Raw genomic sequence first — 26,460 nt, 5'->3', positions numbered from 1 at the left:
AAACACAGCTGCTAGAATACAATTTACTGGGTCCCGTAAGTATGAGTCGGTAACTCCTATTTCATATGCAATGGTTACCCATCAAACATAGAATTTATTTTAAAACTCTATTATTTGTTTATAAAGCCCTCAATAATTTGGTCCCTTAGTACCTAACAAACCTGCTCCATCTGTATCTGTCTGCTCATCGTGCCTAGATCTAGACTAAAAAAACGAGGTGATTGTGCTTTTGCAACTGCAGGTCTGAAACGCTAGAACAATCTTGCTCTTCACATTAGATCAGCTCCCTTTATTTCTGATTTTGTACAGGTCATTTGGAGATTCAGAAACCAGAATGTCCAGCACTGTCATACCCATGACCTCTTCAACGCTCGTCATCCAGCTGCAACCGCTAACACAATCAACAAATGCTCCTGTTTATGAACAGCAGGTGGCAGGAGTTTCACCTCTTCATGGACTTCAGGCATTTCTCAAAGGCCAACCGAAAGCCCTTGGGGTGAGAAATGTCTCGTTACCCAAATAATTGGTTTTTATTTGTGCATATCAGTGTGAGGGAAGAAATGTTCATGAATAAATTTAATTTTATTTATTCACACATTAACAAAGCAAACACATTATTTATTGAAGAATGTGACCAATATAAGATCAGGTTTATCATTTACGCAGTAAAACAGTTCAATTAAACAAAGTTTTAGGAGTGGCAAACTATCAAAAAATGTACAGTAATCCAATCTTACATATCCGCTAATACAGTGACCGACTAATTTATATTGTATATATTATATTGTTTCCCCTCATGAAAGACTCTTGTCCTCACACTTTCTGAATTATTTTTGTCCCTCACAGACGGTCCAGATTATGATTGGTCTGCTGACTCTCCTGTTAGGCATTGTGTCTACAGTTTATGCAAGTCTTGGCTTTGTCTATAGTGGACTGCCTTACTGGGGATCTGTCATCGTAAGAAACAGTCATACAATTAAGAGTTCCATCTTTCAATACAAGTTACATATTCCAGCGCAAGCCTAATTTTTTGTCTTTCTCTTCTCAGTACATTACTGCAGGCTCACTCTGCATTGCCGCCGAAAATAAGATTAGTTCACCCTCCAGTTTGTGTTTGGTATGTACACAGCACAGAGCTTTTGATTGATTCCTAACATTTATTTTTGTTTTAATCTGTAGCACTTTGGGATTCTGCTCAAATATAAAGTGTGTTAAGAATAAAATGTGTAATTATTGTAAGAAAAAAATTACATTTTGTGGATTAAGTTGTACTCTAGTCTGTGAGCAAGAATTGTAAAGCATAAATGCAAACTAGGAATTGACATACCAAAAAAGTTTTCCAGTTAGGGCTGGGACAACGCGTCGAGGTCATCGATGATGTCGACGCAAACAATACGTTGACGTAAAATATGCGCATCGATTCGTCGACCTGTTTTTATTTCTCTAAAAAACGTTTGCAAAACGTTTTACCTTATGTGTGCTGAATATACGCGATGGCCAGATCAACATTCTGTCCAATGTTATATAACCAATCCAGGGGTTTTTCTGCATTGATTTTTTTTTGGTGAGTGATGTAGAATAGAATGACAGGGCGCGTACGAGAGAGATCCCCGGCTATGCGCGCACACTCACAGTCTTCAAACAACACGAGCTCTTCTTGCTCTCTCTCTCCCTTGTGCATATTAATCAAAATCATTAAACACGATAGAAAAAGGGCGAAATACCAAAGTTTCACGCGCTCTCGCGCACTCACAATCTTCAAACTACACGAGCGCTGTTTTTCTCTCTCTCTCTCTCTCTCTCTCTCCCTCGTGCATATTAACCAAAATCATTAGACACGATAGAAAAATGGCAGAAAGCCAAAGTTTCACGTGGAGCATTCAGAGATTTTTTTTTTCTCTCCATGACAGGCTGCTGGCTCCCACTGTTAATTTTCTTTTAATTTTTATTTTTTGGAAAAACACTCTCTGTATTAGCTTAAACCCCTCAAGTTTACATTGGTTACTGTATTCTTTCAATTGCTCTAAACAAGTATTTTGGGTGACCTTTTTTATTGAATGCTAGACATCAAGTTGTTGTTATTTTCATCTGAAAGAAGAACTTTTTTTCAGTAAGCTAGGCCCTATGTGTTCAGTATGCTTGTTTCAGTAAGCTATGTGTTTTCAAGGCTCCAAGGTTTTATTGAATGCTATTTCTATACAAGTGCAAAGTAATGCATTCTTAGTCAGTCTTTTATTTTGTAATTTTAAGAGCAATAAACATATATTGCAATGTTAAGGAATTCATGTTTTTTTTTTTCATTCAGATATGTAAATCAACATGTATAAATTGTTAGTAGTCAATTAATGGGGAGATAATCGAATCGGTCTGAAAAAAATAATTGTTTATCCCAGCCCTATTTCCAGTATAGTTAAGGCTAATTTTAAGTCCCATGTTGTCTAAGCTGAAATTTTGAGTTGCTCCAATGATAACTCCACACCTTCACACTCCACATCCTATGACATGTGATTCATCTAAACTTCACTTAAACCACATAATCTCATGATCACACACTGTATCTTAGACAGTAAAAAATTGCACAAATGATTGTTTTACTAACAGTAAGAGGAAGAATTTCCAGTTGTATCTTTAACAGTATATTTGTTGAAGATTGATTGGACTGTAAAGTCATGATGATTGCTGCTTAAGGCTATTTATAATTTATTTATTCTTCTCTACTACCTCAAGTAGTGTATTTGTAGCACTCTATATAATTTCCCATCTATGTTAACTCATAGCTTTAAAGTTTTTGCTAATTTATTAATCTGTTTTATGTTTGTTTTCTCCCTATAGGTGAATGCTTCACTTGGAATGAACATTTTCAGTACTATAACCGCCGGCATTGCCATTATTTTAACCTCTCTGGATTTGGTTATAGGGCCATACACTTACTGCTACCGTTATGACTGTTCTTATTTAGAAACAAAGTATGAGGTATGTCATCAACTTTTATATTCACACTTATTTAGTAATTACAGTAATATCACAGCAGAACACAAGCCTTATTCTGCCCTCATCTGTTCACTCTTTTTATTTGGCACTTCACAAGTAGTTTATAGATCATTTACAACACAAGAAGGAGTTGAAATTATATGTTAATTGTATACTCAGCCCAGTTTAACCTATAAGAGCCAGATTTAATAACAGCGTGTGCCAGCGCAAACTCTCGTGTTAAAAACTAATGGCAGGATTTACTAAAGTGACGTGACATACAACCAAGTATGGTGACCCATACTCGGAATTCGTGCTCTGCTTTTCGTGCACGCACGCACACACACACACACACATAGCAGTGGGCAGCCATTTATGCTGCTGCACACGGAGAGCAGTTGGGGGTTCAGTTCTTGCTCAGAGGCACCTAAGTCGTGGTATTGGAGGTAAAGAGAGCACTGTTCATGCACTCACCCCACCTACAATTCCTGCCGGCCCGAGACTCGAACTCACAACCTTTCAATTGCGAGTCCGACTCTCTAACCATTAGGCCACAACTTCCCCAGACATGCAGCGAAACATCAGCAATGATAAGTACAGTTATTTTGGGGGCTTAACTTCTTATTATATTTGCATTTGTAAGAGTTTTCCTTTTAGACACAAAATTTACAGGAGAAGGGGGATTTAAATAAATTACACAATATAATTTAAGGTTTGCACCATTATTTTTTCATTATTCGTTTGTCATTACGGAAATGAGACGTTTGTTTCAGTGTTCTTTAATGAACTTTCTACTCCCACCATTGCTTTTATGGGATTGTGATCACATGCTAATTTGCCCTGTTCAGTAAATCTTGCCTTATCATTTTATATTAAAATATGAAAAGTTTGGTACCAAACCGTGATAAATGACTTTTTTTTATTGAGTTACTACCAAAATCAGTATTATGTCTGGTCGGTATTGAAAAGTAAATTTGTAAATTTTACGCAAAATGTGATATCCACGTTATCCGAGTTATTCTGTCATGTTTTCTCCCTTATTTTCTCTGCACAATGTGATATATCTGCTCAACCAATCACAGCGCAACATTCCACACATTGTAAACAGTAACAACCAATCACAGCGCACCATTCCACACACTGTAAACAGTAACAACCAATCACAGCGCACCATTCCACGCACTCTAGACAGTAATGGCGGTGCTTTGAATATATCCGGCATCCTAGTTTTCCTCATCTACTTTGTGATAAACAAACTTTGGGCTGCACAATAAATTGCATGGGATTGTCAAGTGCATCTCATCAGTAAATCCGATTCTGAGACTGCCTTGCTCTTAGTCGTTGAAGCTCTAAGACTGGCAAGAGCGGAATCCAAATCTTCACTACTTACCCTGCTTGATCTGTCCGCTGCTTTTGACACAGTTAACCACCAGATCCTCCTATCAACCCTATTGGCAAAGGGCACCTCAGGAACCACACTTCAATGGTTTAATTCTTATCTATCAGACGGTCCTTCAATATTCAGTATTTTGGAGAGGTGAGGTGTCCAAGTCGCAACATCTTACTACTGGGGTGCCTCAGGGCTCAGTTCTTGGACCACTTCTCTTCTCTGTCTACATGGCATTATTAGGTTCTGTCATTCAGAAACACGGCTTTTTATACCACTGCTATGCTTTTGACACTCAACTCTACCTCTCATTCCATCCTGATGATCCGACAGTAGCTATTCGCATCTCAGCTTGTCTAACAGACATTTCTTACTGGATGATGGACCATCACCTTCAATTCAACCTTGCCAAGACAGAACTGCTTGTGATTACAGTAAACCCATCGTTTTATCACAATTTCACCATCAAGTTAGGCACATCAACCATAACTCCATCAAAAACAGCTAGAAGCCTTGGAGTTATGATTGATGATCAGCTGACTTTCTCACACCACATTGCTAAAACTGTCCGATCCTGCAGAATTGCTTTATTCAACATCAAGAAGATCAAGCCCTTTCTTTCGGAACATGCTGCACAACTCCTTGTTCAAGCTCTTGTTCTGTCCAGGCTGGACTACTGCAATGCCCTCTTGGCAGGTCTTCCAGCCAGTTCTATCAAACCTTTACAATTAAATCAGAACGCAGCAGCAAGATTAATTTTTAATGAGCCAAAAAGAATACACATCACACTTCAGTTTATCAATTTGCACTTGCCTACAAAACTACTACTGGCTCTGCACCCATTTACCTAAATTTGTTACTTCAGACTTATGTGCCTCTAGAAGCTTGCATTCTGCAAGTGAACGTCGCTTGATTGTGCCATCCCAAAGAAGCACAAAGTCACTTTTACGGACTTTTAAATTAAATGTTCCCTCCTGGTGGAATGACCTCCCCAACTCAATCTGGCCAGCTGAGTCCTTAGCCATCTTCAAGAATCGGATTTAAACACATTTCAATCAGGTCCACTTCCGTCAAGTATATTTATGACAATTATAATTGCATACAGTAAGTGTTGGTGGTTTGGTTATGTTCTGGGCAACACTCCACATGCCTGTCCATGCAGCCATGCTTGGACAGAGCAGGGAGAGCAGCAAGACAAGCCCCCCTGGGGTACAGAACAGAAACATTATAAGCATATATAATTACAATTCACAATCACATGAGTTGTAAACAAAATGTGATAGAGACTGCTTCCAATGAAGACACTGTAAAGAAAGAAGTTAGATCGGATTACAGGTTCAGTTGGTGGAGTTGGGGTTGGAGGAGGGAGTTAATTGCAAGCAGCAATGCGATAGAAGAGACACTGAATAATGGGAATTTAAATAGACCGCAGGTAATAGCAGCAGCAGCTTAATACAATGGCAGTTTGTATATCATTCAATTTAAGTCTAACATGCTGAAAATCAACATTAAGGTGGGGGGTGGGAGCGTCACCCAAAGTTAAGCAATATTCAATTCAAGTTTATTTGTATAGCGCTTTTTACAATACAAATCGTTACAAAGCAACTTTACAGAAAATTATGTTTCTACAATATTTAGTAGTAGCTTATGGTGGTGACTGTCAATTTGTGCACGTTTGACAGGATTTTTAGAAAAAATTAATACAAGACGTAGTCAGCTAGACGATGAACATTATTAATATTATTAATTCATAATTATTATATGATGCAGACACACATGTAGCAATAATTGTTAGTTATGTTTGTTGATTCAGGGTTAGCATCATCTGAGGTCCTCTGAGGATCAGTATTATCTCTTCTCAGGTGTTCTGGATCCAGACTGGAGCTTGTGTAAATCCTAGTTACCATAACATAGAAACAAAATAGAGACATCATTTGCATAGCTGCTGATCCAACAAAGTAAAATTAGTTTAAAGGGATAGTTCACTTTCAAATTAAATTTTGGTATGTTTTAGCTTACCTCAAGGAAATCTAAGATGTAGGTTTCCTTGTTTCCGTAGTATTACCCATTTTGAAATTTTTAGGTAAACCGGTCTTGTCTGTGACTCATATAATGGAGGTCTATGGTCACCACCTCAAAGAGCATGCACAGAGGAGTCCAAATTAAACAATTCCCCATTGTAAGTACACATTGATGACCTAAGACACGAATCGAGCGGTTTGTGTAAGAAAACGAATAGTATTTATATAGTTTTTACCTCTTGTACACAACCACATCCAACTGATCTCAGGGTGCGATGTGACGTGTGCGCGCGCTCTGGCTTAGTCAGTGCAAGTGCGGAAAGTGCCGGAAGTGATCTCTTGCTCATGAACGTCACTCAATTTTTACTGTTTACCACACGATACGGCACCAATCTGCACTGTCTGAAATATAATGCAATAATTGTAGTTAATTAATTTGTTTATAATGCACCCTATAATCGTTGTGATTATAATAAAAATACAACACATTACTCACTCTATTGACAGCGTGCCATTGGGTCCCTCTAGCATTGGACGTCGCCTCCAGTTTATATGTGGCAAACTAAACACAACGTGCAAAACACTGCGTCTCAACAGCGGAGAAAACTCAGGATCTTCAGTCAGGCAGGTGTGCGATGCGATACTGTCAATGTCATCGTCTTGTAGCTGTGTTCCATTCTTGACAACATATGCTCTCCACTTGTGTTGGCATCTCACAACACTTGCTACTAAAACTACACCAATTTTGAAGAGATCTCTGTCTCTCTGAGGCTTGAAGACAAGATGCTGCAGCGGATCGCTCCTGAGTACTTGATCTGTGTATTCTGGTTCAAATAAATATGGTTGTGAAAAAAATTAAACGTTGTCTGTTGATATATTGAAATCGTCTTCCATTGCAATTTCCTGTACGTCTAAATATGTTTAGATCTTCACAGTGAAAGGTAACACTTCCGAAATCTCTGTGTAAACCATAGACCGTAAGTGTAAACAATGAGTGATGTACATGCGCGAGAGATCACTTCCGGCACTTTCCGCGCTTGCGCACTGTGCAGACTAAGCCAGAGTGCGCGCTCACGTCACATCAGAAAGCACTCGTGTCCTCAGATCAGTTGGATGTGGTTGTGTATAAGAGCTAAAAATGATATAAATACTATTAGTTTTCTTACACAAACCACTCGTTTCGTGTCTTAGGTCATCAATGTGTACTTACGATGGGGAATTGTTTAATTTGGACTCCTCTGTGCATGCTCTTTGAGGTGGTGACCATAGACCTGCGTTATATGAGTCACAGACCAGAATGGTTTGACCTAAAAATATCAAGATGGGAAATACTGCGGAAACAAAGAAATCTACATCTTGGATGCCCTTGAGGTAAGCTAAAACATACCAAAATTTAATTTGAAAGTGAACCATCCCTTTAACCCAAGCTAATGAATAAAAATGCACATTTGATCAGATGCAACTACACTCACAATTTAAGAGATACATTATTCAAATGTTTGGCGAAAGAGATGCGTTTTTAGTCTAGATTTAAACAGAGAGAGTGTGTCTGAACCCCAAACATTATCAGGAAGGCTATTCCAGAGTTTGGGAGCCAAATGTGAGAAAGCTCTACCTCCTTTAGCGGACTTTGCTATCCTAGGAACTACCAAAAGTCCAGCGTGTTGTGACCTTAGGGTGCATGATAGGTTGTAGCATGGTAGAAGTACGCAGGAGCTAAACAATTTAGGGCCTTACAGGTAAGTAATGATACTTTGTAACTGACATGGAACTTAATAGGTAGCCAGTGTAGAGACTGTAAAATTGGGGTAATATGATCATATTTTCTTGACCTGGTAAGGACTCTAGCTGCTGCATTTTGGACTACCTGTAGCTTGTTTATTGAAGAAGCAGGACAACCACCTAGAAGTGCATTACAATAGTCCAGTCTAGAGGTCATGAATGCATGAACTAGCTTTTCTGCATCAGAAACAGTTAACATGTTTCGTAGCTTGGCAATTTTTCTAAGATGGAAGAATGCAGTTTCTGTAACATTGGAAATATGATTTTCAAAAGACAAATATAACACCCAGATTTCTCTGTCTTATCCAAATTTAATTGGAGAAAATTATTTGCCATCCAATCTTTTACATTTTTAACACACTCTGTTAGATAATTGAGAAGTTTCATCTGGTCTCGTTGAAATATATAGCGGAGTATCATCAGCATAACAGTGGAAGCTAATTCCGTATTTTCTAATAATATTACCAAGGGGCAACATGTATATTGAAAATAGAAGGGGACCTAGGACGGATCCTTGTGGCACTCCATATTTTACTAAAGATAAATGAGATGACACCCCATTTAAGTAAACAAAATGTTAGCGATCGGACAGGTAGGATCTAAACCATATTAAAGCCTATATAGGCCTATAATTTGCCAGTACACTAGGATCTAGTTTTGGTTTCTTAATAAGAGGCTTGATAACCGCCAGCTTGAATGGTTTTGGGACGTGACCTAAAGATAACGATGAGTTAATGATATTGAGAAGCGGTTCTTCGGCTACAGGTAACAAGTCTTTCAGTAATTTAGTGGGTACAGGATCTAATAATCTGTTGGTTTAGATACAGTAATACGTTTATTTAGCTCTTCCTGTCCTATATTTGTATATTTCTATCTTTGGGTACAAAAAGCAGTTGAGATAGATCAGGCAGGTTATTTGCGAAACTTTCTTTGGTGGCTGGAACAATAGTTCTGCCCAGACAGTAACGCTGAGACATATAGTTAATATCAGTTATACGCAGCATGCATGATACAACGAAATGGTCTGTAATATCACATTGAGGTACAATATCTATATCAGTAAGATCGATTCCATGAGATATAATTCAATCTAGTGTATGATTAAAACGATGGGTGACATTTTGCTTGACTCCAAAAGAGTTTATTAGGTCAGTAAACACAAGTCCTAATGCATCATTTGTATTATCAACGTGAATATTAAAATCTCTCATGATTAGCGCCTTATCAACTGTAACTAGAAGGTCTGAGAGGAAATCTGCAAATTATTTTAGGAATTCTGTATACGGCCCTGGTGGTCTATACACAGTAGCCAGAGCAAGAGATACATTAGATTTCTTTTGCATGTCTGACAGTGTAACATTTAGCAGAAGTATTTCAAAAGAGTTAAACCTGTATCCTGTTTTCTGGGTAACATTGAGAATATCACTATATATTGTTGACCAGTCTGACGGGGCTCATGCTTATAACAGTAGTTTGGTGGAGTCGACTCATTTAGACCAAAATAATCATTTGGTTTTAGCCAGGTTTCAGTCAAGCAGAGTACATCAAAACTATTATCTGTGATCATTTCATTTACAATAACTGCTTTGGGTGTGAGTGATCTAATATTTATGAGCCCAAACTTTAAAAATAGTTTTTGTTCATTTACGATAAGATTTTTTCTAGATCCTACATCATATTTTGACCTCACTATTCGGGGAACAGACACAGTCTTAATAGTTTTTACAGCACAAGTACTTTTATCATTTAAGCGGGTGGAACAAAACTCATCTTAATAGTTATCTGAGAATTGTCTTACTAGTCACATGGAGCGAAGTGTCCTGGAGATGTTGTCAGAGAGAAGCTCCGCTCCGACTCTGCTGGGGTGTAATCCATCAGCGCGAAACAGCCTAGGACGCTCCCAGAAAAGATTACAGTTATTAACAAATAGCAGTTTCTGTTCTTTACACCATGACAACAACCATTCATTTAAAGCAAAAAGTCTAATGAACCTTTCGTGTCCTCGTCGATACGTGTGCAGTGGTCCTGACACGATGATCGTCGCCGCGGGCGTCGTGCTGCGAACCATCTCGATCAGGCTCCTGAAGTCCCTCTTCAGCGTCTCCGTCTGCCGCAGCGTGGTGTCGTTAACCCCGGCGTGAAGCACGACCGCTCTGGGGCTCTCGTCGGCCTTCAGGATTGCGGGTATCTGCGCAGAAACATTGAGAACACGAGCACCAGGGAAACATTGAGTGTGCACTTTACCTTCGGCTAACGTAGCACGGACATGTCGGACGATGGAGTCTCCGATGATCACAGCGTCGCGTCCTGTCTCGCGGAGGGGAGTGAAGCGGTTCCGGATGGAGATCTCGAAGGCTGGAGGGGGAGAAGTCATCGAGGCGCTCTGATTGTTTTTGTTGTAGAATACAATAGAGGAAATATTCTCACGTTATATAAATGGAAACAATGGTGTATAAAATTGATTTTTAAGTAAAAAATAGTCAATAAAAAGAATACAGTGACAGAGCTCAAACGCAGTACAGCCGCCAACAACAAACAGGAAGTGACGTACTTCAGTCCAGTAGAGGATGTGCAACAAGTATGTTCTTAAAATGCTTAAGCAGCTGTGATTGTAAAGGGGGAGCATACGCCCCTAGCAGCAGCAGTCTGATATGATGGCAGTATTATCCAATTTTATGTATCTTTCATGCTGTAAAAATCACAAGGGGGGGGGGCATCACCCAAAGTTAAGCAACTGAGGATGTGCAACAAGCATGTTTCTTAAAATGCTTTCCCCTCACATCCAAAACACACTTATTTGGAGACATTCTCAAACAAATCCTATGCAGCGCTGCCAACGATTTCCTGATGAAGCGTGTTTACGGGCGAGGTCTCGCTCTCCTCTGGTCGAGATGTGCATGGGCGTGCTTTCCCAAGAGAAATGCTCATAAGGAGTTCCACCATCGTCTACATCGTAGATCCATCATCGAAAAACTACCGAAACTTGTACCACCCAGAAATAAGATTTCTCCACTCATCCGTATTGGCCATGTTTAGCATGAAAATCCATCTCTTTAACACTGAACAACTCTGAATCCATGAAACAGCATTGTAGCCCACCTTTAAGCAAACGTGTGATACATACGACCCCTTGCTGCGGCATGAGGAACATGTAATATGCATTAAATCTGTAGATTACATAATGGAGGGTGGTATTCCAGCAGGGGAAGCATGCACCCTTCGGCAACTTAGAATGGCATCCAGTATGAATGAAAATGCTCCATAGAAACACCTCCATCAGAATAAAAATGCCTAAACCGAAATGGTAATCTGTTGAGAGGTAGGATAACCTTCTGTAACCAAACTAAATGAAAATCCTGCCATGTAAACATGTTAAACTGATTACTTGTACCCATGTAAATCGCATCAATAGTCGGTCATCAGAATGGGAACGTGATGTCGGCAACGGTGTGCATTCAGTGATTAGTAGACACTGACATTACAGTAGAGGCTGGGAAATGGTAAACAAAGATGATGAAACTCCAGTTATACAATAACACACATTAGAATGGAACCTGGAATCTCATGACCAGAGCAGAAAGCTGATTTAATAAGTGAAGCACAATTAACTGATTTTCAGCTTAGAAACAACACTATGACTGCATATGAAAACTTAGCCAGATGATTTGCTGCCTTGCTGTCTAATCAGTCAATGACTTTGCAGGCAGTGTTTTTTTTTTTTTCGAAGGCACCTCATGCAACGGATTTCGGACAGGCTTCTGAGGTGGAGTAATGGTTTAATGATCTACAAAATATCAAAATATAGAGAGCTTGGTTATAACTAAGTGGATATTTCATTACTGCAATATTAATTTTCTCGCTAGAAATTACATAAGTGGAAAACGTTGTTCAGAAACATACATTTACACACAAACTGACCACCGACTGCAACTTTCAGACGCCATTTTTATTTTTTAGCTTAACGGTCACAGAATGGAATGCATGGGATTGTGGGATATCAAAAGCAGCGAAAGATACATCTATGCTGCCTTCAAAACCGGCCAAGTCATCTCAGGAGACAGGAAATGAAGCTGACATTGATTTCGGACGTGCCTTGAAGCCTTCCTACCTTGGAATGCGACCTCCGAAGGCAGCATTTTTCAGTTTTTGGATGCAGCCTATGATAGTGAACAGCTCAATTAAAATTAATTGTATGAATTACAGATTCATAAACCCATTTGTAAATGTTGTCAGATAGCTCATTGCAAGCACTATCTGCATTCATAAGCTGCCCCCTCGTGATTCATGTTTTAACAAAACTTGGTGAGAATCATGTATTTTACCATTTAAATTTACCATTTAAAATTCCCTCTCACTCAACCGGACCAGAAATGTCCCGGTGCTCCCGATGGCATTTGATATTAGTCTGTTAATTCCAAGCAAGTACGAGCAGCTATTAAAAATATTAATGCAACTCCATTTTTTTTTTCTCCTCTCTCTGGTAATTTGTCATAGTAGCCACTTATGACCCAAAAACTAAGCACGAACACATGTAGTAGCCTAAACACCACATAGGATTAGATAACGTCTCATGTGGTCCACCGAATCTTTAAATCTGGATGAAGAAATAAAAAACATGTAAACGTGGCTATTTTTGTCACGTTCTTATAACCCTATGTATAGAAGCCATAGAGCGATAAATGCCTGTTTTTGAAGCTGCGTGCATCGAAACACTCACACAGCTAATGTGACATCAATCTTAGAAATAAACACCAGTGAAATTGATATTTCGCAGCTAAATACAGCGAACCCCCGTTGAAACATTTACACGAGAATGCTGGTCTCGTTTAACCCTGTTCTCATGGCTTAATCGGCGTGTCCTTAGAGCGATTGCATGCTCTAGCTGCGTATTGCTCCAGGTGTATGAACACAGATCGATAAATGCTGCTGCAAATATGCTTAATATTCGTTCCTGCAACCGATGCAAAACCATGTTAACCACCAGGCAATATACACAGCGTTATGGATTAAAAAGAATTCACTTATCTTAGACGCGGATTTCAGATGTTCTGAAACAAACTGCAACAGTTTGATTTGCAAGAAACGATGCAACAGTTTGATTCGCAAGCAGTGATGCGATCAGTTAATTGCAAGCAGCAATGCCATGGAGAGACACTTGAATAATGGGAATTTAAATAGACCGCAGGTTATAGGTGTCAAGACTGGATTGGTACACGTCAGGAACAGCTGACTGTCAGCTGATGCAAGCATGACTAACATGACCTGACTGAACTAATGTGATGCTCGATCTCTTCCATCTTTATTTGACCCTCTAACTGTAACACTCACTATTTCAATTCTATTCTTAAAAAAAATCGAACTACCTTTCTAATCTTTTTGTATTCTGTTTTCTTTTAGTTTATTATGCAATTGTATGTGTGTGTGTGTAAAGACCTCTAACACTAGCTTGCTCTACTCTTTTTTTTTTATTCTATCGGTTTTCTTGTTATTTATTATATTATTTATTGTATATAAGACAATTGAGACTTGTCATGGCACTTGTATAATGTTGTTGTTCTCTTGTTGACCTGACTGCTTCTATTGTTCTCATTTGTAAGTCGCTTTGGATAAAAGTGATTAAATGTAAATGTACATTTAAAAGCCCTTGCTACGTGTACTGTGTTAACCTAACTGAGACTTGTTATAGCACTTATAAATCATTGCTCTTTCATTGTTTTTGATTGCTTCCACTGTCCTCATTTGTAAGTCGTTTGGATAAAAGTGATTAAATGTAAATGTAAATGTAAATGTACATTTAAAAGCCCTTGCTACGTGTACTGTGTTAACCTAACTGAGACTTGTTATAGCACTTATATTTATAAGCTCATTGCTCTTTCGTTGTTTTGGATTGCTTCCACTGTCCTCATTTGTAAGTCGCTTTAGATAAAAGCATCTGCTAAATGAATAAATGTAAATGTAAATCTCCATTGCGTGCTATCAGATTGAGCATCATTTAATACACAGAGCTGTGAATCAAGCTACGCAATATTGCGTTCATTAAATGAATCACATCCGATTATGATATTGCTTAGCCTGTCAGTGTAAGTGTTTTACTATGCACTAGTCAAAAAAATGAATGTAACATGGCAAAGATGAATTCACTTTTGGAAGTTGAATGTAAGGGAAATGTTATTTTGGAATTTCTGTGGTTTAATGTGATTTCTGTGGTTTAATTTCTGTAATTAACTTATATCATTAACAAGAGGACCCGTTGAATTCATTTTGGAAGCGATGACGGATGAATGTATTTTCAGTCCTGTGCCTGTATATAAGATTAGTATTGACCAGGTTCAGAGGCTGTCATATGTCGATCAACTTACGATGTTTTGTGTATTTTTACGTTGTATTTTTAACAGTTTCAATTTATTATAATCTAAAGATGATATGTGAAGGTTTGAAAAAGATAATAGTGGTTTTCATCTTGGCACTTTCTTGGTAAAGAAAAAACATTTGTACTGAGATGAATCTATATTGTTTTGGAACCAAACTCATCATATGAACATCAAAAATGGTAGATTCCAGACTGCTGAGCATTGTGAGTAGTAATAATCATTGTTTTTGGTATGATTAATTGTATTAATGTTTCATTTTCTCTCAGACTCTCTTCAGGGGAATCAGAGGAGTGTTGCTGTTATTCTCTGTGCTTGAGTTTATCATCTCCATCTGTCTGTCAGCATTTGCCTGTAAAGCCACTGGCTGCTGTTGTTCTCCTCAGGTGAGTAATGCACCAAATCAGGGGTTTATTTCTCTCAGCTGTACCCCCCAGATATGTATATAAAATGGGAATACTAACTTTTAACCCTCTGGACCTCTTCGGTTAGCCTGGTAATACCAGACTCTGCTACTTCACTTTGCTTCGTAGACAGAGTCTGCAATGGCACAATAGAGAAGTGTTTTCTCTCTCGCTAGGGGGCGCTTGTCTGAAGTTTAAAATCATTGGTTACCCGTAAGCCAATCAGATACGTTTAGTTATGACGTATGTTATGCGCCTGTACAGCCGCATCGAAGCACAGACATCATGCATCGAACTCGAATCTATGATTGAACTTCCACTGTAAACCTGTTGTTAAACACTCTTCTTGTTCTGGCTTCAGTTTGAAAAAGAGTTGAATGTTCTCCATAACAGAGCGAATTGCATCCCGTGTCTCGTTTCCCATTTCCGCGGTCGCTTCGGTTTTCGATTTCTCTAACCTACAATCTAAAACTCGGTGCTTAGCATCTACGTCACGGCTCCCAGCCCGCCCTCTACTCGTTGATTGGCCCGGCTGTTTTCAGACCGGTGGCAAACAGAAAGCTCTGACGCTGTATCAGACTGAGTACAGAAGCAAAATGAAATTGAGCGGAAGTAGGAAGTCTGACGTAGTCAGGCTACTCTTCGGTCATTTTTGACCTAAAACATTTTATATTTTGAAATGTATAAAATCGTAGCTTCAATGGAAGGAGATGACTCTTGGTGACTTTTGTAACATTCGCAATATGAACACAAAAAATCATGGACATGATTTGGATATGTAAAAGAGTCCAAAAAAAAATTTGTCACACTTACCTTCTTCGCAGTAAAAAATGACCGACATAGGAAATGAATGGGAAATAAGAAAAAATGTGTATAATTTACAAATCTCTAAACTTATATTTTATTCACAATAGAATATAGATAACATATCAAATGTTAAAAGTGAGACATTTTGAAATGTCATGCCAAATATTAGCTCATTTTGGATTACATAAGAGCTACACTTTCCAAAAAAGTTGGGACAGGTAACAATAAGAGGCTGGAAAAGTTAAATGTACACATAAGGAACAGCTGGAGGACCAATTTGCAAATTATTAGGTCAATAAACCTAATAAATTAGGTCAATTGTGTATAAAAAGAGCCTCTAAGAGTGGCAGTGTCTATCAGAAGTCAAGATGGGCAGAGGATTCACCAATTCCCCCAATGCTGCGGCGAAAAACAGTGGAGCAATATCAGAAAGGAGTTTCCCAGAGAAAAATTGCAAAGAGTTTGTAGTTATCATCATCTACAGTGCATAATATCATCCAAAGATTGAAAGAATCTGGAAAATCTCTGTGCGTAAGGGTCAAAGCTGGAAAACCACACTGGATGCCCATGATCTTCAGAGCCTTAGACAGCACTGCATCACATACAGGAATGATACTGTAATGGAAATCACAATATGGGCTCAGGAATACTTCCAGAAAACACTGTCGGTGAATACAATCCACCGTGCCATTTGCCGTTGCAAGCTAAAACAGCATATTTTAACGATCTAAACGTAAAGTGTATAGCGCACTGTGCAGGTGCACTCAGGGAATGTACAAATCCATTTTTGCTATTTTAATGATGGAAAAATGGTTGTCCCTATTCTCTTAATGAGTAATGGGTGTTTTTTGGACATAATATGCAATAAACCAATCAGAGTCTCATCTTGCCTTCCATTTAAGAGCCAGTTGCGCTCGTGGCATGACGTATTTGCTATTTACACGATGGAATTTGGCAAGCACAAAGACCGAACGCATCTATGTGATGAAACAGAGCTGCTCAAATAGATAATTCTATAGCCTAATTCTGATACATGCAATGACTATGTGTAATAGTCCATTATGACATGTTAGCATATATTTATTTATTTATTTATTTATTTATTTATTTATTTATTTATTTATTTATTTAGCCTACAAATTTTTTGCTCTGTTAAAAAGCAGGGTGTACTCGTGTTGTGCACCCGCCTTTCAAATAACAAAGTAAAAACATTGCGCCAGACTGTACAGGTCCTTTTTACAAAATTAGCATATTGTTATAAAAGTTAATTATTTTCCATAATGTAATGATACAAATTAAACTTTCATATATTTTAGATTCATTGCACACCAACTGAAATATTTCAGGTCTTTTATTGTTTTAATACTGATGATTTTGGCATACAGCTCATGAAAACCCCAAATTCCTATCTCAAAAAATTAGCATATTTCATCCGACCAATAAAAGAACAGTGTTTTTAATACAAAAAAAGTCAACCTTAGCACTGCTGAGGTGTTATGGAGGCCCAGGATGCTTCGATAGCGGCCTTAAGCTCATCCAGTGTGGGGTCTTGCGTCTCTCAACTTTCTCTTCACAATATCCCACAGATTCTCTATGGGGTTCAGGTCAGGAGAGTTGGCAGGCCACTTGAGCACAGTAATACCATGGTCAGTAAACCATTTACCAGTGGTTTTGGCACTGTGAGCAGATGCTAGGTCGTGCTGAAAAACAAAATCTTCATCTCCATAAAGCTTTTCAGCAGATGGAAGCATGAAGTGATCCAAAATCTCCTGATAGCTAGCTGCATTGACCCTTCCCTTGATAAAACACAGTGGACCAACCCCAGCAGCTGACATGGCACCCCAGACCATCACTGACTGTGGGTACTTGACACTGGACTTCAGGCATTTTGGGATTTCCTTCTCCCCAGTCTTCCTCCAGACTCTGGCACCTTGATTTCCGAATGACATGCAAAATTTGCTTTCATCCGAAAAAAGTACTTTGGACCACTGAGCAACAGTCCAGTGCTGCTTCTCTGTAGCCCATTTCCTGCACACGCCTGTGCACGGTGGCTCTGGATGTTTCTACTCCAGACTCAGTCCACTGCTTCCGCAGGTCCCCCAAGCTCTGGAATCGGTCCTTCTCCACAATCTTCCTCAGGGTCCGGTCACCTCTTCTCGTTGTGCAGCATTTTTTGCCATGCTTTTTCCTTCCCACAGACTTCCCATGAGGTGCCTTGATACAGCACTCTGGGAACAGCCTATTCGTTCAGAAAGTTCTTTCTGTGTCTTACCCTCTCGCTTGAGGGTGTCAATGATGGCCTTCTGAACAGCAGTCAGGTCGGCAGTCTTACCCATGATTGCGGTTTTGAGTAATGAACCAGGCTGGGAGTTTTTAAAAGCCTCAGGAATCTTTTGCAGGTGTTTAGAGTTAATTAGTTGATTCAGGTGATAAGGTTAATAGCTCGTTTAGAGAACCTTTTCATGATATGCAAATTTTTTGAGATAGGAATTTTGGGTTTTCATGAGCTGTATGCCAAAATCATCAGTATTAAAACAATAAAAGACCTGAAATATTTCAGTTGTTGTGCAATGAATCTAAAATATATGAAAGTTAAATTTTTATCATTACATTATAGAAAACAATGAACTTTAATCACAATATGCTAAGTTTTGAGAAGGACCTGTAGATCAGGTTTGAGTTGGTCTATGGTGCAGTCTATTTTCAGCTCCCTTAAAATATCCATGCGCCTGAACACACCTCTTTTTTTAGACCAGCACGCCCATGGGCGCACACATGGTTGCAAATGCATTTGTTAATTAGATGACATGGCGCTGGACAAGAAAATGTGAACAGCGCCGGACTGAAACTAGCAAACACATTTGCGCTGTGCCTTGCGTCGCATTGCGTCGGGTGTATTATAGGGCCCTATAGGTCAAAAAAGAAAGCATATCTAAACATGATCCAGAAGCGCAGGCGTTTTCTCTGGGCCAAGGCTCATTTAAAATGGACTGTGGCAAAGTGGAAAACTGTTCTGTGGTCAGACTAATCAAAATTTGAAGTTCTTTTTGGAAAACTGGGACACCATGTCATCCGGACTAAAGAGGACAAGGATAACCCAAGTTGTTATCAGTGCTCAGTTCAGAAGCCTGCATCTCTGATGGTATGGGGTTGCATGAGTGTGTGGCATGGGCAGCTTACACATCTGGAAAGATGAGCACCATCAATGCTGAAAGCTATATCCAAGGTCTAGAACAACATGTGCTCTCATCCAGACATAGTCTCTTTCAGGGAAGAATGCCAGGCCACATACTGCATCAATTACAACATCATGGCTGTGTAAAAGAAGGATCCGGGTACTGAAATGGCCAGCCTGCAGTCCAGATCTTTCACCCATAGAAAACATTTGGTGCATCATAAAGAGGAAGATGAGACAAAGACCTAAGACAGTTGAGCAACTAGAAGCCTGTATTAGACAAGAATGGGACAACATTCCTATTCCTAAACTTGGACAACTTGTCTCCTCTTGTTATAAAAAGAAGAGAGGATGCCACACAGTTGTATACATGGCCTTGTCCCATCTTTTTTGAGATGTGTTTATGCCAAAATCTAATTATTTTTCCCTTAAAATGCTACATTTTCTCAGTTTAAACATTTGATATGTCATCTATGTTGTATTCTGAATAAAATATTGAATTTTCTTCCACATCATTACATTCTGTTTTTATTCATTTTTTTGTACAGTGTCCCAACTTCTTTGGAATCGGGTTTGTAAACAAAAACAAAAATGAGTATAAAAATAACACAATGATAGATGTAAATCAACTAGTAAACTGATAGCTACTGGAAACCATTACACTGCAGCTTGAATTCAAACTGCTTACATTACTATACAAATGAACTCAAACACAAAACATATAAAAAGTGTGCTGATGTAGAAAACATCTCAAATTGCCTTTGCACTGTTCTAATATAACAGAGTCATTTTACTTTTAGATAAATATATACACATGCATGTCAGATGAAAGTGAAATGTCTCAAATAACAGGCACCTGCCGATAACGCAGTCACATGTCATTAAGTGTAAACATCTGCAGGTATAACACAGAACACAACAGTTACATGTAAACTATCAGTTACAGTTACTTGTAACCACATTCAGGTAATAACATTGATTGTGTTTATGCGTCATGATCATTAGCTGGAGTGCCCACGAACTTCAGTAGAGGGCACTCCACTCAGGACCATTCCACCCATCAACCATGTCACCATATCATCACTTGGACACTAGCACCTCTCATCTGTTGCCCCACACCCAAACTACATCTCCCATGAGTCACTGCATCACTATCACCTTGCCACACCTGCACCTCATTCATCAGCTAATCTCCTTGCTACACCTGCACCTCATTCATCAGCTAATCTCCTTGCTACACCTGCACCTCATTCATCAGCTAATCTCCTTGCCACACCTGCACCTCATTCATCAGCTAATCTCCTTGCCACACCTGCACTTCATTTAAACACACATACAAGCAGCACACTCACTCCACTTGAAGTCTTGTTTAGCCTGTCTGACATTTCCAAGCGTTTTTCCCCTGTGTTTGTTATTCCTGTGTTTGACCTTTGGACTGTGTGTTCGACTCTGATTTTTCTGCTGCCTGCCCCGATCTCTGCTTGTTTCTGGTTTCGATTCTGGTTATCCCTGACACACCTGACGCCATTCCTGATTTCTGCCTTTGGACCGTTGTTAATAGAGAAGATGCGCAAATCCACTTCATTTTCAGCGTTTTTTGGCGCATCTTCTCAGTTAACAACGGCTCTGTGTAGTAACAGCTGCTCTATGTGAAATCACGCACCTGATGGAATTAACTGCTGATTACAGAACCGGCTTTACTGACGAGATGCGCATTAACGATCGGCCGATCGTGATCGGAGCACCCCTACTAAATGTAACTATTTTTTACTGGTAAAAGTAATGTAATTATAACGAATTACTGCAGAGGCGCAGACGGCCTGACGATTGTTTTTACATTTTGCTGCACAATCTAATCCTTGTTTATTGTTTACTAAACAACATTTACTTCAAACATCCACTGAATCTTTAATATTTGGTCATTTCTTTACGTCAGAAATGCTGCAGCTACTGTAATTTCTTGAATATGTGGACATCATAACGTGTAAAGGCAGACCGAAAGTTGAAACTTTTAATTAGAAATTGCGGACCCACTTTATATTAAGTGGCCTTAACTACTATGTACTTACATTTTAATTAATAATTTAGTGCAATGTACTTATTGTGTACATACATGTTTTTACATTGTACTTAAATTAAAAAAAAAAACGACATGTAATTACATCTGTATTTAATTTCTGTAATTACATTTATAATTACACTGTTGACCCATACTTTACACCTTAACCCACCCTTAAACTTACTCATACCTCCAACCTTCTCCCTAAGCTTAGCCCTATCCCACCTCAATAGCAGCAAAAGTGTTTTACAATACAATATGAACACAATAAGTACATTGTACTTATTTTTTTATGTAAGTACATAGTAGTTAAGGCCACCTAATATAAAGTGGGACCGAAATTGCAATGAACACTTTTCATATTAAGAAGGATACCAATGTTTTCTTCTGTGATTGCATAGGTTTAGAAATTATTTACCTTACAAATCTGATGAAACGGCGCATGTTGCATTCCCAGATTAATGTTGCTTTAAACCCTAACTCATAACAATATGCAGAGATGGAGTGTTAGACGCTCCACAAATGTGAAAGATAACAGTTTGTGTGGAGCAGCATTTACTGTGAATGGATCTGCTCTGAGATGCATGTTACTAACACACATGCATGTAAATAATAAAAGCGCATATATTAAACCTGCATTACATATATTTAATTAAATCTAGCATTTATGAATTCACAATAGAATTATGCTAAGTTCATTATTATTCGACATGGGCAAAATGTAACCAAGGATTTTTATTTATTTATTGAGTACTTGATTTGAAACGAGAAATCGTGACCCTGTTTTTGTGGGTTATTAAATATTACTCTATGTTTCGTCCCATGAAGCCCATGATACCTCGAGGGGCTAAAAGCAGCATCCTAGTGAGGATTAGTTTAAGGATTAATTTGCTTTATTTCAGTTACTTATTTTATTATGTGGTTGTAAATGTAGGCTATTGACTGGAAAGTAAACCACTGTCACACTATTTGTTCTCCTGTTTTGTTTCTTGAACTACTTTTCCTTAGTTCCCTTGATTAGTTCATTCTGTTGATCTGTATTTGATAATTATCCTCATTTAGTCTGTGAATTTAAGCTGCTCTCTTTCAGTTCTTCCTGGCCAGTTAGTGATGAATGCTGCTTGTGTTTCCCCTCTGTGTCCTTGGATCTCTCTTTTCTCTTATTTTCTTACAAATTTATTGTAGAACTGTTTTTTACACATTCCTGATTCCAAAAGACATGTCCGAAGCATTTGTGTCTTTAGCTTTTTCTTATTCCTTTTAAAGTACAATAAGGTTTATAAACCTGTGATACTGATGTATTTCTGGTATCTCACAGTAAGAAGGCATAAAGCATGCATTTTCTCCCCCTAAGGTGCAGTTTGCTCAAGTTCTTCCACCACAGCCCTGTGATTTCAGGCCCAATCCTTTCCACGATCTCAACAGCTCAGAGGTAAGAGAAACTTGTAAGTTTAGTTGCAATTTGAGTAAAATTAGTAAGGAAAAATTTATTATTTGAAATTAGGGATGAGTATCCATGCGCTGGAAATATGTTAGGCACTCAGTAATGAGTGCAATAATTATTAGGTAATATTACCAATAAAAATCAATCAATAAACTGATCATATCTCTGTTTTCTTGCAGATCCCTGTGGCCAGCAGCTCTTCCTCTCATCATTCTGCAGACGCTCCTCCACAATACAATGAAATAAATAAGTATTAAAAAGTGGACAGTTGTCCCATATGAAAGAAAAATATATGGGAATGTTTTGGAAAATATAATGCAGTTTATTACATAATACATTTCTATATATGGGAAACCAGCGCTTATATTTTTCAGTATTCTGCAGTATATTCATGGATCATGTTTGGATGTCTTTTGATGCATTTAAAAAAATACTTTTAATTTGGCATGAAATAGCTTTATTGAAACATTTTCTCTTTCAAAAGTTACAGCTGAACACATAACTTTTATATATTTTCCTTATAATTGTGTAATTTTCTAGTGCATGTACCTGTTTCAGTATATGTGTGTATGCATTCAAACAGTTTATCATATGTTTTTCTATATATTATGAAGAATATTATTGAATACATATAGCAGTCCCTCCAGAAAAACGCGGATGTGCAGGATGGAATGGAATATGCAGGATATTTTTGCAATTTTATGCGATGTAATCGCAGGAACTTGCAAAAATGCGGTTTGATGAAAAAGAGAAAAAAAGGTGATCCCCCAACACCCTGTTCTCACTACTACTGTAAAGAGTCATTACTTATGATATGATATGATAAGCAAGCATACTAAATAACATAATATTTAAGTTCTCATTCTGTTTTATTTCAGACCTTAAATAACACATGACCAGAGACAGTCTCTGCTCAAACTTACAAAACATTGAGTCAAACAAGTTCTCTACCTTTACAAAAGGAATATTCAACAACTTCTGTACAAATGAATAAATAAAATATTTAAAAAATGCTGTTTTACAGGAATTACAGTAAATTATTTTACATACTACTAATATACTTACAACTGTAAGGTTTTGGTACTATTCTGTAACAAAAAAAGTGCAATCTTACAACCGTAGAGGTTCATCAACTTCTGAATGAAACTACAACAGTCCACTGTGAAAATGAAAACTAACTGCGTAGCCTCTAACACTGGCCTATCATTCGGCATCCTCATCCTCATCCCTCTCTCAAAATAATTTGCACCCACTGTCATGTAACACACCGGTTAACTGCTTCGCGCGGTCTTTTGCGCTTATTTTTGTTGGCAAATGAGAGTGATTTGCGTGCTTCACCCTGGTTTCACCGCGGGTCTCGCAGATGATGTTCACGTTGCTTAATTACTTCACTTCATAAGGTTACCTTGGGATATAATGGCGATTTACTTGTGTGAAGTAAACGCAACATTTTTCAACTTTCTGCTAAGATATATGTCATTTTTTTAGCAACGAAAATACAGGGATTGTAAAATCATGCTACCCCCGCATATTTTGCTGCCTGAAATCGGCAATTTATGCGGCGAAAGTGTTGTGTATTTGAAAAAATACGACCCCCGCATAATTATGTGGCCCTTTTCGGCTGATTATGCATTGAATCAGGCGATCGCATAATCACGTTTTTCTGGAGGGACTGATATAGTCATTATAATACATAACTATATTTTCACATTTTTCCCAATGTCCAGTATCTCTAATGCTCTTTTCTATTCAAATAAAAGAAAGAAAAAGAACTTGCGATGTCTTGATTTACTACTAATGCGTAAAATAGAAAAGAACATGCATAAAGGCATCTCCGACTGTTTTGTGTGTAGACCAGGCCTATGACGTTCACTAGAGGTTTTAACATATTCTGTTCGGTCCACTTCCGGTGACGTCAGAGCAATGGCAGGCGCTTGAAAGCTAAGCTCTGTCGAATTTTTACAATAAATCCCAATTTGTATCATAAATTCAATTATATTATATATAGATGATAAGAAACAATTTCCCAGCCCTGCTAAATCTAGCCCGCGTGCTCTCCGAACTTACTGAAGTGATGGAAGAACTGAAATTGCTAAGAAAAGAAAATCAAGAGGGGCATAAGCAAACAAGAATATCAGACCTCGGTTGAGGACTTAAAAAAACAAATAAGTGGTATGGAGAGTAGAATTGTGGAGACGGAGGAATGAATTAGTACTGCTGAGGAGACTGGGATGAGACACGAAAGAGCGTTACGATATCTACTAGAACGTGAGGCGGATCTCACAGGTAGATGCGAAGATTTGCAAAATAGACTTCGTCTGAATAATCTAAGAATATATCAAGTTCCAGAAGGCTGCGATAGGAGATGGATACAAAGATTTTATGCAGCCAAGACCCCGTCGCACCCCCGAGATTGATAATAGTGAGATTCCTGGACTATGTGGTTAAGGACGCAATCTCACCAAAAGCCTGGTCACAGAAACAGGTCCTTTACAACACGAAACGGATCTTCTTGGCAACGACTATTCGCCTTTGCAGAGGAAGAGAACGCAGGTACGAGACGTAATGAAACAGCTCAAAATGAAAGATATGCGAGCTCAATGTATCTATCCAGCACAGATAAGGATCTACCTGTAGACGGGAGTAAAAACCTTTCCTACCCTGATGACCGTTTTGCTGAGTGGAAACCACTCTTGGAGGTGGCCGTGTTTCAAAACTGGCTGCGCGCACTTGGTGCACTTTTGATATCCCAGGGAGTCAACGTCACAACTCCCTGCCCTTCTTACATCCTGATTTGGCCTACGAGACAAGAACTTGGCCAAATGGATGTTTGGAAGTCTTGATCGTGTACATAGTTCCTGTTTTTGTGTTTGTTTACTTTAATTATCTACCCTTGACAGATAAAGGTTTTTTTTATTTATTTTTTTATTGTATATTACTGGTACATATACTGGTGACTAGAGCATACAATATTTATACCAATGTCTATACATAATTCAATTTGTGTCAGTTACAGTATTGTTCAAAATAATAGCAGTACAATGTGACTAACCAGAATAATCAAGGTTTTTCGTATATTTTTTTATTGCTACGTGGCAAACAAGTTACCAGTAGGTTCAGTAGATTCTCAGAAAACAAATGAGACCCAGCATTCATGATATGCACGCTCTTAAGGCTGTGCAATTGGGCAATTAGTTGAATTAGTTGAAAGGGGTGTGTTCAAAAAAATAGCAGTGTGGCATTCAATCACTGAGGTCATCAATTTTGTGAAGAAACAGGTGTGAATCAGGTGGCCCCTATTTAAGGATGAAGCCAACACTTGTTGAACATGCATTTGAAAGCTGAGGAAAATGGGTCGTTCAAGACATTGTTCAGAAGAACAGCGTACTTTGATTAAAAAGTTGATTAGAGAGGGGAAAACCTATAAAGAGGTGCAAAAAATGATAGGCTGTTCAGCTAAAATGATCTCCAATGCCTTAAAATGGAGAGCAAAACCAGAGAGACGTGGAAGAAAACGGAAGACAACCATCAAAATGGATAGAAGAATAACCAGAATGGCAAAGGCTCAGCCAATGATCACCTCCAGGATGATCAAAGACAGTCTGGAGTTACCTGTAAGTACTGTGACAGTTAGAAGACGTCTGTGTGAAGCTAATCTATTTTCAAGAATCCCCCGCAAAGTCCCTCTGTTAAAAAAAAGGCATGTGCAGAAGAGGTTACAATTTGCCAAAGAACACATCAACTGGCCTAAAGAGAAATGGAGGAACATTTTGTGGACTGATGAGAGTAAAATTGTTCTTTTTGGGTCCAAGGGCCACAGGCAGTTTGTGAGACGACCCCCAAACTCTGAATTCAAGCCACAGTACACAGTGAAGACAGTGAAGCATGGAGGTGCAAGCATCATGATATGGGCATGTTTCTCCTACTATGGTGTTGGGCCTATTTATCGCATACCAGGGATCATGGATCAGTTTGCATATGTTAAAATACTTGAAGAGGTCATGTTGCCCTATGCTGAAGAGGACATGCCCTTGAAATGGTTG

General features: G+C 38.5%; 1 protein-coding gene across 3 annotated transcripts in view; it reads left to right on the top strand.

The window, feature by feature from the left end:
* The window catches only part of LOC113097301 (membrane-spanning 4-domains subfamily A member 4A-like), a 30,022-nt gene extending 6,603 nt beyond the window's left edge, over positions 1–23,419 (top strand). The window contains exons 2-8 of one of the 3 annotated variants that reach the window (XM_026262541.1): positions 310–496; positions 847–957; positions 1,049–1,117; positions 2,833–2,973; positions 14,798–14,914; positions 22,334–22,405; positions 22,597–23,419. In XM_026262541.1, the coding sequence (XP_026118326.1) occupies positions 335–496; positions 847–957; positions 1,049–1,117; positions 2,833–2,973; positions 14,798–14,914; positions 22,334–22,405; positions 22,597–22,674 (750 nt within the window). In that variant the 5' untranslated portion in view covers positions 310–334 and the 3' untranslated portion in view covers positions 22,675–23,419. Of the gene's footprint in view, positions 1–309; positions 497–846; positions 958–1,048; positions 1,118–2,832; positions 2,974–14,797; positions 14,915–22,327; positions 22,406–22,596 lie in introns of all 3 variants that reach the window. The other 2 variants (XM_026262540.1, XM_026262542.1) reach the window with 2 other exon arrangements.
* The last annotated feature ends 3,041 nt before the right edge of the window (positions 23,420–26,460 follow it).

The sequence above is a fragment of the Carassius auratus genome, unplaced genomic scaffold (assembly GCF_003368295.1).
Source record: "Carassius auratus strain Wakin unplaced genomic scaffold, ASM336829v1 scaf_tig00216181, whole genome shotgun sequence".
In the NCBI taxonomy this organism is placed as follows: domain Eukaryota; kingdom Metazoa; phylum Chordata; class Actinopteri; order Cypriniformes; family Cyprinidae; genus Carassius; species Carassius auratus.
This window is presented reverse-complemented; position numbering and strand designations above follow the sequence as displayed.